The 14,921-nt window shown below is 40.0% G+C and overlaps 1 protein-coding gene across 1 annotated transcript in view; it reads left to right on the top strand.

Annotated features, from left to right (window-relative positions):
- LOC107308518 (retinal guanylyl cyclase 2) overlaps window positions 1–14,921 on the top strand; it is a 39,733-nt gene that overhangs the window by 20,564 nt on the left and 4,248 nt on the right. The window contains exons 15-17 of the mRNA XM_015852470.3: window positions 2,581–2,679; window positions 5,373–5,467; window positions 7,070–7,155. Of these exons, the coding sequence (XP_015707956.2) occupies window positions 2,581–2,679; window positions 5,373–5,467; window positions 7,070–7,155 (280 nt within the window). The remainder of the gene's footprint in view (window positions 1–2,580; window positions 2,680–5,372; window positions 5,468–7,069; window positions 7,156–14,921) is intronic.

Consider the following 14,921-nt stretch of genomic DNA (forward strand, 5'->3'; position numbering starts at 1 on the left):
GTCAGACTCTCTGGCAGGCAGTCCTTCATTTCCATTGAGTTTGTTAACCTCCAAGTCACCACCAACAGTTGCTGCAGAGGCTCAGGCAGCATGACTTATTAACTGACCCTCCAAAGCCCTGGCCAAGTGCCATTTCAAAACAAACTGGAGAACCTGTGTAATTAAACAACCAGGCCAAAGCGTTCTCATCACAGGGTCTCCAATTTCCTTTAAAGTTATTACTGTCAGAGATTTATCTCTGCAAGTTTTTGCTATCCCTTTGCTGAGGCAGTCTAGACATAGGGGAACTCACACACAGGCAGTGAAGGCAGCAATTGAATTATTAACTCTTGGGTGCTTTCAGAATTGAGAAATTGTTTTGTCATGCTAACTCTTACACTGGTTTAGAATTAATCCCTTTCTGCAACACGATGGCAATGCTCTCAAAGGATATTATGTTGCCCTAAACATCTTTCATTAAGGTTGGAAAAGATCACCTAGTACAACCATCCACCTTCTGTCAATATTGCCCATTGAAAAACATGTCCCTTGGTACCACATCTCCATGTTCTTGAACTCCTTCAGAGATGGTGACTCCATCACATCGCAGGACACCCTGTTCTAATGCCTGACTACTCTTTTGGAGAAGAAAAGTTTCCTCATATCCAACCTGAACCTCCCCTGGGGGAACTTGAGGCTGTTCCCACACATTCTATTGTCATTGCCAAGTAGAAGACAATCCTTTCCTCAACACAAAGATACAAGGAGAAAGGGAGCCTCCTCTTCTTGAGACTGAACCATCCCAGTTCCATTTGCTATTCCCTGTAGGGCTTGTGCTCCAGACCTCTTAACAGCTTCACTATCCTTCACTGGATGCACTTTGGGGCCTCAATGTCTTTCTTGCAATGAAGGACCAAAAACTGAACACACCACTCGAGATGCAGAGCTCTGTGAACTTTGTGGAAGTGATAGGCTGATTGCACTGATGGATTGGAAATCTAAATTTAGGTGTTTAGACACCGCATGAGTGTTATGGGGTCTACTCTTGCTCTGTGGTCAGTAGAGTCCCGTTGAACATGACAGGTCCACCTCCTCTGATGCTCTCCTGAAGGGCCTGAACCTAACTAGAGTATTGATAAAAGTGAGAATTGAGTTAGAAGAGACTGAAGGTCAGCGAGTTATCCAAAGTTGCACAGTGTGCTGTTGGCAATAAAAGCAGTAAACCAAGTCCAGCATTCCCTGCATGCTGTTTCTATCCAGACAATTCTTATAAACTTGCATGGCAAAATATGTCAGAATCACACACCACAACCATTTCCTTCATACAGTTTTGTGAAATCTTAACCCAGAAAAATAATGAAATTTAAAAGGCAGGCAGAGCCTCATGAAAACATGTACCATAAATGTATTCAGTAGAGAATGCACAGATGTCTTTTCTCTGCAGAGTGTTCCATATCTACTTAGATTGCTGAGACTATTTATTTTTTTAAGCTTTATTTTTTTAACTTTTTTTTCCTTTTTATATTTATTTTGCAACCTTGATATTTTAGGTCGTGGGTGATGAAATTTAGCAACCCATCCTTCAGAGCCCAGTCCAAGCATTAGCTGATCCAGGTGCCCCATATGACATACATCTGTGCTGCTTGGCTGTGACACTTTTCATTTCAGCTCTGTGTGTTCATGTGAATCCTACATGCACATCTCCCCTTGAGAACTTGGCACCAGCTCCTTGGGAGCTACTTTGGAAGGGAGTGGATCTTGTCTTCGGGATGAGACTGAGGAAAAATAAACAGCTTTTGGCTAGACAGGAATGCTAATGATGTGTTCCTTTCCAAGGAGGGGACACAGGGTGGTCCAGTGTGCTGCCAACATCTCTTGACTTCTAACTCTGATTCTCAATCCTGCTATACTGGGATGTGTCCCAGAGAGCTGAGGCTGGTCGGTCTGGAGAAGAAGAGGCTCCATGGAAACCTGAGAAGGGACTTTCAGTATCTAAAAAGGGCTGTAAGAAAGAAGGGGACAGTTTCTTTAGCAGGGTCTGTTGTGATAGAACAAGGGGAAATTGTTTCATACTAAAATAGGAGAGATTTAGTTTGGATGTAATGAAAAAGGTTTTCACCATAATGATGGTAAAGCACTACTCATGGAGTTTTTGGATACCAGAGAAGATGAAATTTGCTTGTCTGTGAGCCTTGTGGTTTGTATAGAGACAATGGTTGGGTTGTACAGGTGAGGCGTTTTCAAAGTCTTGTCTTGGGAGACAGACATAGTAGGCATGACCATAGAATCATAGAATCATGAAGGCTGGAAGGACCACTGCGGTCATGTAGTTCAATCATCAACCCATCACCACCATACCTCTAAACCATGTGTCACTCACTGTGACATCCACCCTTGCCTTGAACACCTCCAGGGATGATGATTCCATCACCTCCCAGGGCAGCCAGCTCCAATGCCCCAGTACTCCCTCTCTGTACACACACTGAATACCTGTATTCCCATTTGGCTTTTGGATGTTAAAGAAGATGAGATTTGTGTGTCGGAGAACTCTGTGATTTGTGAAGTGTCATTGCTGGGTTATACAGATGTTGTGTCTTTCAGGGCCCTGTGTGGCAGGTGTAGTTGGCCTGACCATGCCCCGGTACTGCCTCTTTGGAGACACAGTGAACACAGCATCACGAATGGAGTCCACGGGTCTACGTGAGTATTTGGGGCAGTGCCTGGGGTAGATTAGAATCACATTTAGAATCATAGGATTATAGAACAATTAAGGTTGGAAAGGGCCACTAAGGTCATCAAGTCCAACCCCAACCCAACCCCACCATGCCCACTAAGCCATGTCCCTCAGTGCCAAATCTACAAGGCTCTAGAACACCTCAAGAAACACTAACTTCAGTACTTCCCTGGGCAGCCTGTTCCAATGCTTGACCACTCTTTCTTAGAAGAAATTTTTCTTAACGTCCAAGCTGAACCTTCTCTGGTGCAATTTGAGGCCATAATCTCTTGCCCTGTCAATACTTACCTGTGAGAAGAGGCAGATCCCCACTTCACTATGACCTTCTTGAAGGAGATAAAGAAATATGCATCTTAAGTTACAGGAACTGTAACTCAGTCAGCTCTCAAGAAAAGGTCAAGTCCAAAACTAAAATTAAAAGCAGACTGAAGCCTTCAGAGTTCAATATTTAAGACAGAGATCATTTAGTTTTGCTCCTCTTTTCCCTGTAAAATCTCAAAAGAATGTTTAGTCTGGTCCAGTAACCAGTGTGATTCACACCCTGCATTGTAGCTACAGTCCTCTGATTTGGATTCCATCATCTGAAATGAACATGAGTCCTGCTATAGTTTGGGGTTGTATCTTGCTTTCTGACTTCTGAGGACCCTTAATTCAGAGCTGTTCTTGTGCAGTATAATGATGCACCTACCTGCCATAGCTAGTATAAGGCAAGTGGGGAAGGAAATACAGGCACTGCTTTCCCCAAGGCAGTGGTGATGGCATGCAGCTGTTGGAGTTCAAGTAGTTGGATAAGCTTGGGATATCCTATGAATCTATTATTCTATCATGATAGAGAGAGCAGCAGACCACAGATGATGCTGCCCTGCAACCTGGGGGGGGATTTACTGGTGTGTTTTGTGAGAGCTTCATTTATCAGCAATAGAAACTCTGTGAACAAGTATTGGCAGGTCCCATCAAATCCTTAAGATTCCCTTCTCCTCTCAGTATTCTTCATGACTTTCTTGATGAGTTGATGTTAATGCTGGTTTCCCCTCAAGTTCTTGCCTTAATTCTCCAATGGCTTTAAGTTACAGAAGCTTGACTCCTAGAACCAATGACTACAGCTGATAATGCAACACTACATCACAGTTGTTTCTTATTGTCCCATAGATGGAGGCATCTAGACATGGAAAAGGAACAGTGGGAGAGGAGCATTTATCTGAGTTTCAGTCATATGCATAAACAGATTTGCTTTCTGTTGAGTCCTTGACTGAAGCATGGATCTGTAAGCCATGGTGGATGAACTGTGGACAGCATGCTCAGAGCCTAGGAAGAGTTCTGAATTCACTTTTGATGTTCAGTCCATCAGTACAAGTTGATTTCCAAAGGCAAAATATCCTGTGTATTTTAACCTTTGCTCTTCTCTGGTCTTCCTTTTGATATTTTCAACAGTTCTAATAGACTGGCTAATATATATACTCCACAAACTATAGGAAAACTGTGATATTTAATCCTCAAATCTTGAGGAATGGTCATGATAAAATTACTCTGCAGTATGTATGTAAGATGACAAGTTTTCTTTTTCTGTCATATAAGCATCACATTTCTATTTCTAATGATTTCAATTACACTAATCAAGGCTAACAACTGAATTAAACTTAAATGTGAAGATTTGTGAGGCTTAGAACCTTAGAAATGCAAAGTCTCACTAAGACTGGAACCTGAAACACTTCAGATACAAGAAGTATACTATATATATGTTAGTATACTTTGTATACTAACAGAAACCTGTACAGATACACACCAATAGGTAGACTGTAGCTTACTGCTATTTTAAGTGCAGCAAAGGGCAGTGCGACATTCATCTGCATCAGTTCCTCTTAACTGATATTCTTTTTTTCTAATCATTCTGGGAAAAAAAACAACCAAACCCAACATTCTTCATGGGGGGAACAGAATGGGATTGAAACACTGGAAAAAAAGACCTTAAGAACATCAACAACAATTAAACTGCTTTGGGGAAAGTAGTTTGGAAATGTTTCCAGGCTTGTTCGCATCAATAGCACAGCAATGAATTTCAGTGAGTTCCAGCAATGGCTGCAAAACAAATTGGGGAGATGGGAATTTGATAAAGATCTCTGCCTTTGCCATTTTCGTTGCTAAAATGTTAACAGCAGCTCTGGGTGGAATCAATTACTGAAAAATCCAGACAGATCTTCATGTACAGCCACATTACCATTCTGTCTCATTGCAAACCCCACCTCTCTGCTCTTAATCCCAACACCTGTTTTTCAAATGATGCTCGCTGCCTGGAGCAGAACTTCAGTCAATTATTTTTCTTGCTGCCTAGTTTTACTCTGGGGCAAAAGATACTAATATTTTTCATTCCAGCCAGCAATGGTGCTCAAATGGCACTTCTCATCTTTATGAGGAGCAAGGTTTCCCATGCTTAGTGTATTTGTTGTCCTTCTCAAAGAAGTCCCCAGTGTAGATCTCCTCTCACCCTGTATTTGTTACAACCTTCCCTGAAAGGTTCCGATCCATCACCATTGTACTCTACACCATAAAACTACAGCACGCCAACAAGACCTGGAGAAGTTTTCTTTGTCAATACAAAGTAGTGTAGATTCACAGTGTGTGTGCAGCGCAGTGACCCAGCTGTTTGGCTTTCTGTTCTCAGCTTACAGAATTCATGTCAGCCAAAGTACGGTGGATACACTTCGGTCTCTAAATGAAGGCTATGAAATTGTTCCTAGGGGAAAAACAGAACTGAAGGTAAGAAGGCCTGGTCTGTGTGAAATGCTTCATGAGGGAGTTTTCTTGCTTAAGGAATTTTCATAATATGTTCTTCTTTGGCCTTCATCCATCACGCTTCCACACAATCCTTCCTAAATGATCCCCATCAGTTGGTTCAATACATGAGGTAATTCTTGAAGGACCATGGAAAAAAATCATTCTATCATGCAAACAGATGTATGGTCTGTATCTATTCATTCTATAAATCAGGAGATAAAACTGTTGAAACATTTAGTGATAAAAGGGAAAGCACTGAACAATGCCATTGCCATCTGAAATCCTCTACCATGAGAGGATTCCTGGTGTAGAGGATGAATGGAAAGGCAAAAGTCTTTTCCAAAGCTATTTATTTTCCCTATTCTTTGTTTCTGGAACTTTATAATACGAGTTTATCTAAACCACATATCAAATACCAAAATTCACACCCCTTCCAGCTTCTACCACACAGGGTTCTGCATGACATCAAACTCTGAATATTCAGTCAAGTGCAATCACCCTTTCTCACCTTAACACTGTCTTTGACTCATGACACATACATAACAAAGAACCACTCTTTGCTGATTTGCATCCATGCTATGCAGGTTTACAAACATTTGTATGACTTTGTATACTCAGCTTACCTTTAAGGGACAAAGAGCGGACCTTACTCCATTGAGCAGCGCATCACCATGTGAAATGAGGATTTTAATATCACAGTAATATCTTCTATCATTCACAATGTAACTACTTTTCAGCCAGAAATACTCTCAGAGTTTAGGACTCTATTTAATCCAGCCTTGACAAAAGCTGCTAATTTTCACAGTGCCTAAACCAGACACAATAATTCATCACTAAACAAAATACCACAAAACGAAATAAAACATTGCTTATCTTCTTAGAAAACCGCTAGAAAGAAGTAGTCTGGCTTACCTTAAACATCTACAATAGGAGGCATGATTATGTTCCCAGCTCTCCCAACAGTCTTTGCTATCGAAGTATTTTGTCACCCAAGTTCATATGGTTGCAATGGGATATCTGAGGTAATCACTCCAGGTTTAGTTAATAGAAAGAAGCCTTTGCATAGTCAGTGAAATGGCACTTCAGGAAATTATTAATCTGAATTACTTTCTGTGTCCAGTTTTTGTGAAGATAAATGTCACCCCAAAAGTGTCTGTTTTCCAGCACTGGCTCCAGACAGGGATGGTTGGCTCTGATATAGTTGGCTGGGTTGTAACAGATGCATCTCACTTTAAAAGCTAAATTATTGATGTAGGGAAAGGAAGTGACTGTTCTGATATTCAGCCCTCAAGCAGTTGTGAAATCTCTCTATCACTGATGCCAGTGCTGCAAAATAAGATGATTAGAGATCCTCATTTCTATTAAACTGTGTAGTTTCAATGACCCTGATAAGAGAAGGTCATTTGTATGAAGCAGTTTGAACAAGGTCTGCTTTTTAAAGGCAGTGAAACTGAAATTCTCCCTGAGTCATTGCAAAGGAGAGCAAAAGACTTCCTGCCATTTTCTGTCTCTGGATATATGTGAAGCCCTCAGAATGTATTGAACAGAGGGTGTTCTTTATCTGGACTTTTGTTTTTATTTTAGGGTAAAGGAGTAGAAGACACATATTGGCTGGTTGGGAAAAGAGGATTTCTGAAGCCCTTACCTAAACCTCCTGAAATTAAGCCAGGGTAAGTGTGATTTAATCACTGTTCATTATATTCATGAAAAGGTCACTGTTGGAGCTAACTGCTGGAATAACTGCCTTTGGTGTCTGTTTGCAAAGTTATTGCATCCTTTGTCTTAGGTGATGTATGTGTTCTCAGGCATAGCACTGGGACCCTGGAGTGGTGCAGGTGTTTCAATACTTCTCCTGAATCACAGCTCCCAGAAAGTCTAATGGCAGCTTGTTGCTTTTATCCTGCAGTTCATTAGAAATGGAGCATCAGGCAATTCCTTCCTGAATGCCCCACCTACCCAGTGTCTATGTGTGTGACACTTTCTCATTTTCTCTCATTCCATCAAACTCCTCCAGAAAACACTAGTTTCATTACAAACACATTTATTCCCTGCAGCACTGTTCATTTCAACCAAACTGTAAGAACATATTTCGTTTTAGAGATATGTAATTATAATGATAATTGCAACATTATGCAATTAAAGACGTAATGATGTCGCCTCCATGCAAGAGGGGATTAGTATAACTTGTTCAGCCATCTTGAAGTTCTGCCATACCTGACTTTGCAGATTGAATGTCCCTGCTTATGCTGAGTGCCTGGAAATGATGTTGTGGTCAAGTTGTGAAAACTGGGAGTATGACTTGTTTGTCAAGAACAGTGTAGTCACCCACATTGGAATTACTCAAACTTGACACTCTTTATAGTCAACAAATACATGCTGGCAGAGTGTAAGTAGACTGGACTGCTTGAAGTTCTACATTGGAATATGATAAACTGCACTTGAAAGATGCTTGTTGACTGTAAAGAGGTCCTGTAGTGTCCGACAGCAAGAAGTGCATGTTTTTATTTCAATTCTAACTTCTCTTGAGCAATCTTTTTCTAAGTTTTGCCCCATTTCCTCTTAGTAAAATGGAAAGGGTATTAATCTCCCTTTTCAGATAGCATTTAACTACTGGACAGTTGCATTCAGGACAGCCCATGCATACGGACTAATTGCAGAGTTTTCTTGGAGTAACGTGAAATTAATTGCATTTTGGGCCATATCTTTTAAGGTATTTGAGTGTCAGGTTGGAAGACAGTAGGTGACTGGAAGATAAGTTTGAAAGATTCACAATGTACCTTATACTTGGAAGCATTTTATTGTTAATATTTGATGAAATGAGCTATTGATTAATGTGTGCTGATATGCTCTATGCATTTTTTTATGAGAAATACAAAATCTTGGAGATTTGCCAGATTGCTAAAGTGAATTTTCTCTCCATGCTACCAAGGAAGCACTACATCTTCTAAGTCCACCTCAGCTTTACCATCTTAAAGTCAATTGTCAGGCCTTTGTTGATTATTGACAGCCCTCAAAAAGTCATCTGGAAATATGAGCCTGTATCTGGTCAGATTTATGCAGATTAGAGCTGTTTTTAAATACAAGTTTTAAATGGTGACAAAAATGTCCTACACACCCAAGATCGAGGGATTTTGAGCATACTTGTGCCCTGATCTTCACTGTTCTTTTGTGCTATTTCTGTCTCCACAGTAGTTGAATGAATGTAGAAGTAATCAGATGGAAAATCCAAGTTAAATGAAACTGAACTTGTCCTTAAATGAATTTAAGGGTTCAAAATGAAAGTTCAGTCCTGCAGGAGAAAAGCAAGCACATGAAAATTGCCTCACGTACAGGCCTGTTATCAGGCAAGGTTCAGACATGGTGTCTTGTTTTTCCAGCCTTGTCTTGAGGTTAAATGTTTATGCCAGTTTATTAGGGATTGATAGTTATTCCTTTGTTATACCTATATCTTGGTCAGTATGGTGGTTTCAAGCCACTGCTTGATATTCTCGTGAACTTCCTCATCTGTAGACTTTTGGGATAAGGAATCTTCTTCTTCCTCTTCAGTTCATCTTTACACTTCATCCTGAAGTAACTCCTGTTTAGATCTTTCCACTAGGTCTTGTACAACCTGATCCTTCATAACTAGTGGGATCAGCAGATTTTCTACTTCTGTTTGTATGAGTGAGGAATGCATTCCTCATCACTTCATTCACCTTCATGGCTCACAAAAGAAAGTAACACTCCTTTGAGTGGTGACCTGCTGACTTTCAACTCATAGTTCATGCCTTCTGTCTGAACTCTTGACTTAGACCACCACAGGTCACGAAGTACTGAGCAACAAGGAAAAGGGATTTGCTCCAGTGTAAATCTTCAGCTCCTGGGCTAGGAGAATCCCTTTACCCAAATGAGCCTGTAATGTCTATTTTAATGTAATCTTCTTGGCACTCTGGAGAGATATTTTGCTTGAACTTGTCCTTAATTCGTGATGCCTACTGCTCTGAAGAGTAATGAGTGCTCACCAAGCTGGATGAGGGTATTTCACACACTGTATGCTCTGAGGAATTTCACAAAGCAGAATTAAATTGAACTATATGGCTCCACGCTTCCCCATATGTCAACTGGATTATCTTGACTGCTGATGTGTGCTTTCCCCAGTCAGTTAAGAGATAAAAATGTCAACTGCCTGTGTCTTATGCTTTATTTTACAGCTTGAGTGGCCTAGACTTCGTCAGACAGGCAGTTGTGGTAGTCTTGCTGAGAGTTTGTACTTGCTAAGAGAAGGTTAATAAATTAGGATTGGTCTCATGTCTGTACTATGGAAGGGAAGGTCTGGGGGCCATGGATTTAAGGTTCAAATCCTTGAGATGGAAGTGCTATGTGGAGAAAGGGCTTAGAGTAATCCTAGGAAGACTGATTTGGTCTTCATAAAAATGGATTTGTGTCTGACCCCATGAGTTATCATATGAACCTGGACAGCTTGATGAACTTAGTCTCACTTATAGCATCTTAGTGCTTCTTACTGACATAAATCTGTGATTTTTGTCCATTAAAATACTGTGTGAAATACAGAGTATTTCAGTCCTACACTACAGTGTAACATCAAGAAAGTGTTAAATTTATACCCCACGATATACAACCCATCAACTAAATAGAGATGAAAGCCCAGACCTTGTCAGGAAGATTTCCTGATGTATGTGAAGCCAATTTTCTAGTTCTGGTGGGCAGTCATGAGCAGGTCTACAGTCAGGTAGCTCATATTGCTGTTCATAGATCTCTAGGGATCATTCAAGCTTCATTATCCTACTTCAAACTATCAGTGCACTTGTAGTGTTGGCATGCCTAGGTCTGGAAGATGATCCTGGGCTTGCATAGGTGAACCTGCATATAATGCAGGCTAGAAGCCAAACTTCAGCACATGTAAAAACGTGGCAGGATATTTAACTACATGACTTTGTTAATAATAATAGTCCCATAAAATACTGTGAAAACAATTCCTTCTGGTATTGTTGAAATTAGTGAGAGAATAGATCTGGCTGTCTAGTAATAAACCTCAAGCCATAACCAAATGACTAACAAAGGAACCATTACTGCATCTACATAATTTGAATTTAATTGATATTCACCAACCTCTCTGTTTAATCCCAATTACAGCCTTATGGAAGCATTAATTGGAACACAATCATTGAATTCCATTGTCAGCACGAGGCCTTAATATATCTGCAATTGTGCAAGGAGGTTCAGATAAACACACATAACTCTTAACAGCCAGGTGCTGCAGGTGACATTACTCACATAGGATACAGTGCATTTTAATTAAGAAGAAAATAAGTTCAATTGAAGTTCCTAATATGCTTCTTACTACCTCTATTTTCTTCCAACCATGCATAAAATCCAATGAACGAAAAGGCAATTCATAAACTCAACCTTATGTCAAGCTACAGAGGATCTGTATATCTGTTTTCAGAAGTAGAAAGCTTACTGGAAGTCAAGTAAGAAATCCATTCACCTCCTGTTTGTATGAGAAATGGGTTCATGTTCATCAGTGTCCGAGGACACAGGGACATAGGGAAAGTGAAGGTTTAATATCCAGACTGTAATGCTGCCTCCTACTCCAGAGTTTTCTCTTTGAGGGTTAACCTCCTCCAGAAAACAGCAGAGGCAGTGAAATAGACTCCTTGGTCCTTTCCTTGCTCCAAGGCAAATTCCTACAGCTTCCCTGGTAGCTGTCTCTTCTAATCCTTAAACTAAATAGTGCCAATAGGAGAATATATATATATAATATATATAATATATATAATATATATATAACGAGTTATATATATATATATATATATATAACAAGTTTATATATATATATATATATATATATATATATAACAAGTTTATATATATATATATATATAATTCAGATATTAGATATAGACCATAGATCCTCTCAAGGGTTTTTAATCTAGCTCTGGCATAGCCATTTCCTTCTGAGCTTTGCAAGTTATACAGCTTTTAGAGTCAAGTTGAGATTTGGGCATTTCCAGGTGCCACTCTTCTGCCCTGTAGAAGACATCTTTAAGATAAACACACTCTCATTCAGCGATTTCTATCTCCCTCCACTGGCTCAGAAGAGAGCCCCAGATTTTTTGTTCCAATGGAAATTCCTCTGTTTTGGGGAGTGGGATAACTCCCACCAGAGTTATGTGTTCCCAGAAGAAGCTATTTCTCATTCAGTTCATATGAATTAAGTCCTTTGGTCTTCCTTGTCTTCAGGACCCATCCCTGAAGGCTCCAGCATTCTCAGGAAGGTTTATAAATAGGAATGAGAAGGAAAGATATTGTAGAAGTTGAGGATTTAGGTAAGTCATGGAAGAACAACGTGGTTATACGTATGGTTAAGTGGTCATGTTGGTGATGGGTTGATCGTTGGACTTGATTATCTTTGTGATCTTTCCAACCTTAATGATTCTATGATTCAAATATAATAATTTATAAGACAGAACTGGTAAAAGAGCTGAAAACTGATTTGTTTTTCCCTCCAGAAAGTCTGTTAAAATCTGTGCTAAGATATCAGATAAAACTGACAACCTCAAGGGACAGAAATATATATAGAAATTCCATTTGGAAATATGTCCATAGCTCTGAGAGATAAGAATCATTGAAACCAACACCCCATGTGAGAGCAAAAGGTACTGAGAGAGGAACTACACTAAACAAATAAAAGATCTTAGAATATCCTGAGTTGGAAGGGACCCTTAAGGATCATCGAGTCCAGCTCCTGGCTCCACACAAGACCACCCAAAAATCAGACAGTAAGATCTTCATAGGAATTTGGTTTTCTTCCTTTTGATGAACTGAAGCAGGATCAGAAGAATCAGAGCAACCTACCTCAGGGTTCATGTTGTCTAAAAGATCCAGGGTGCAACCATCTAGTTAAAATCTAATTTGAGCTCCTTACTCAACAAAGTCATTCATCTCATCCTGGGAGAGGTGTCTAGGATGTGTCAAGAGCAGTTTGGAAATGGCTGGCTATAGAGATTACAAAATGTGCCTGTCTCAGCACCTTCAGGACAGTTAAAATTAAATTAGCTAACTTCACTCTTTGCAGTATGTCAAGATGAAGGCCCAACAATTTTTTCCTCTCTTCGCACTAGAGGACACATTTTCACATAGTCACCAGTATGGTCTGTTCTTTATTGCAGATGAAACTGAATTGATTCTTTCTCTAATGGCCTACCTGTTCACTGCAGGTGTAAAGCTCATGGGTTACCCTCGGAAGAAATTGCAGAGTTCAAAAGGAGGAAAGCTGCAAAACAACTTGGCAAAAAGGCCTAGATCCGAGGTAGTAGCTGTGGGACAGTCCTCATGTAGCTCTGCTGTTTAGTGTCCGCTTGCGTGTCATTTGTCTGCACATTGCTGGTTTTAGTTGTATGCCTTTTTTGTTTGTTTTTGGTCAAAACTATGTGTTATTCTTTTAAAGTGTCTCATTCAAAAGGTGCTGGGAACTGCACCAGAGCTGTTCAGGGACAGCAGTAGCCTTGTTGGGTGATCTTCTAGCAAACTTATGACCTACTTTCCCATTCATTCCTATAAGACATATGGTACTACTGCATCTACTTGCAGTCTATTATTGTTCCACTTGATGGCAATGTGCAGTGTGCCAGGAAAAGCCCAGACCATGGGAAACTCAGATGAAGCTGTAATTAAAGTGTGGAAGAACCCACACGGCCTATTGCTTTCTTTTAGCACACCTCATGAGATCAGCTCTGTTATTCATTGGTATGGTACCGACTGAGATGAGAAGTAAATGTGTAGTTAGGATGATCTGATTGGAAATCAGAAGTTATGTGGTGTATTATATGGTGTATAGTTATTTATTTACTTTTAACTTCTCCCTCTGTTCTAATGTCTTCATCCATGAACTCTGCTCAGTAAGAGTAGACCTCTCAAGATCACAAAATCATTGATGTTCAGATTTTAATTTGAGGTCTGAAAGCTGATTCAGCACAGAGTATTTGACAAAGATTCACTCTGAGCTTGGAATGTGAAACCCACCTCTACACAGAAGCCCAATAAAATTACATCTTGCTATTTCTCCTTCAGCCCCACTGCTAGGATAATCTTAGATGATTTTGCTTGCATGATCTCTCTAAATAATAAAAACATAACTCTTGTTGATTTCTCTCCCATCCACATCTTTCTTCTCTTCCATCTGCTGCTCTGCATCAGTTACTTCTGACTTGGCATGCAGAGGCATCTCAGCAACACAGTATGAGACAAATCTTTCATTAGCATCAAGAAGGCTTAAAAAAAACACACCTAAGGAAATTGCTTTTCCTTGACTCCTTTAGTGGTTGCACAAGACTTCTGATCATTTTTTATAAATTCCTTAGCTCTTTCTCACAAAGTTGAATAAATGAACTGTTGGGGTGAATCCTAAATCACATTGACTTGATACATTTGCCGTGTCTTAAGATTGAGGAATGTGCCTTCAGATTTCTTGCTGTTTTCTTGCACTTGGCTGTCCTTGGTCTCCCACCATGTGTAAGAGACCATAGTATAGAATCACAGAACTCTTAAGGTTGGAAAAGACCACTAAGATCACCAAGTCCAACCATCAACTCATCACCATGTCCACCAAGCCAAGCGTCACATCTACACAGTTCTTGAATGCTTCCAGGGATGGCGAATCCAGCACCTCCCTGCGCAGCCTGTTTCAATGTCTGACTACTCTGAGAAGAAATTTTTCCTGGTATCCAGCCTCAATCTCTCTTGAAGCAACTTGAGGCTATTAACTCTTATCCTATGTGCAGAGAACAGGGAGTCCTGGCTTTTTTGTTACTTCCAAATTGAATAACCTGTCCTCAGGGGCAGGTTACCAGACCTTCAAAGACCATATGCAGAACCTCAGACCAAACAATTAAATGTAGCTTCCTTAAATGATAACACAAAAGCAGTGGTGGGTGTCAGAGTGGTCAACACAATTCTGGTTCCAGAGTTATTAGTATTTGTATATGCTTTGTATACATTGTATATCCTTTGGAAATAGCTTATCCTGTGCTGTCATTGAGGACAGTTTCATTGGGCTGCTAAATAACTCTATACTATTAATAGTTCATTAGTGTGCGTAATTTTTGGGCCTGATACCCTCCTGCTCCTCTACTTTCAAGGCCCCTTGTCTTATAGCCTTGGGACCCTTGCTTTATATAGTCAGTTTTACGTGTATTTTTCTTCTAAAGCAATTGTTTGCTCATTGTTCACAGCAGTGATGTTTACAGTTCAAAACCTTACATATCTGTGTATGTAAAAAATAGTTTCTCAAATTATTCTCATTGGTGTCTACATAGTGATAACTGATATTGAAATGTGTTAGAATATGGCTCTTTTTAGCTTACAACCTGAAAATTTTCTTCTGTGCAGAGTGAATTTGATTTCATGTGATGTTTGATGTAGGGCAAGTTGTAGG

The sequence above is a fragment of the Coturnix japonica genome, chromosome 1 (genome assembly GCF_054131305.1).
Source record: "Coturnix japonica strain WE chromosome 1, WE-NBRP24, whole genome shotgun sequence".
Classification (NCBI taxonomy): domain Eukaryota; kingdom Metazoa; phylum Chordata; class Aves; order Galliformes; family Phasianidae; genus Coturnix; species Coturnix japonica.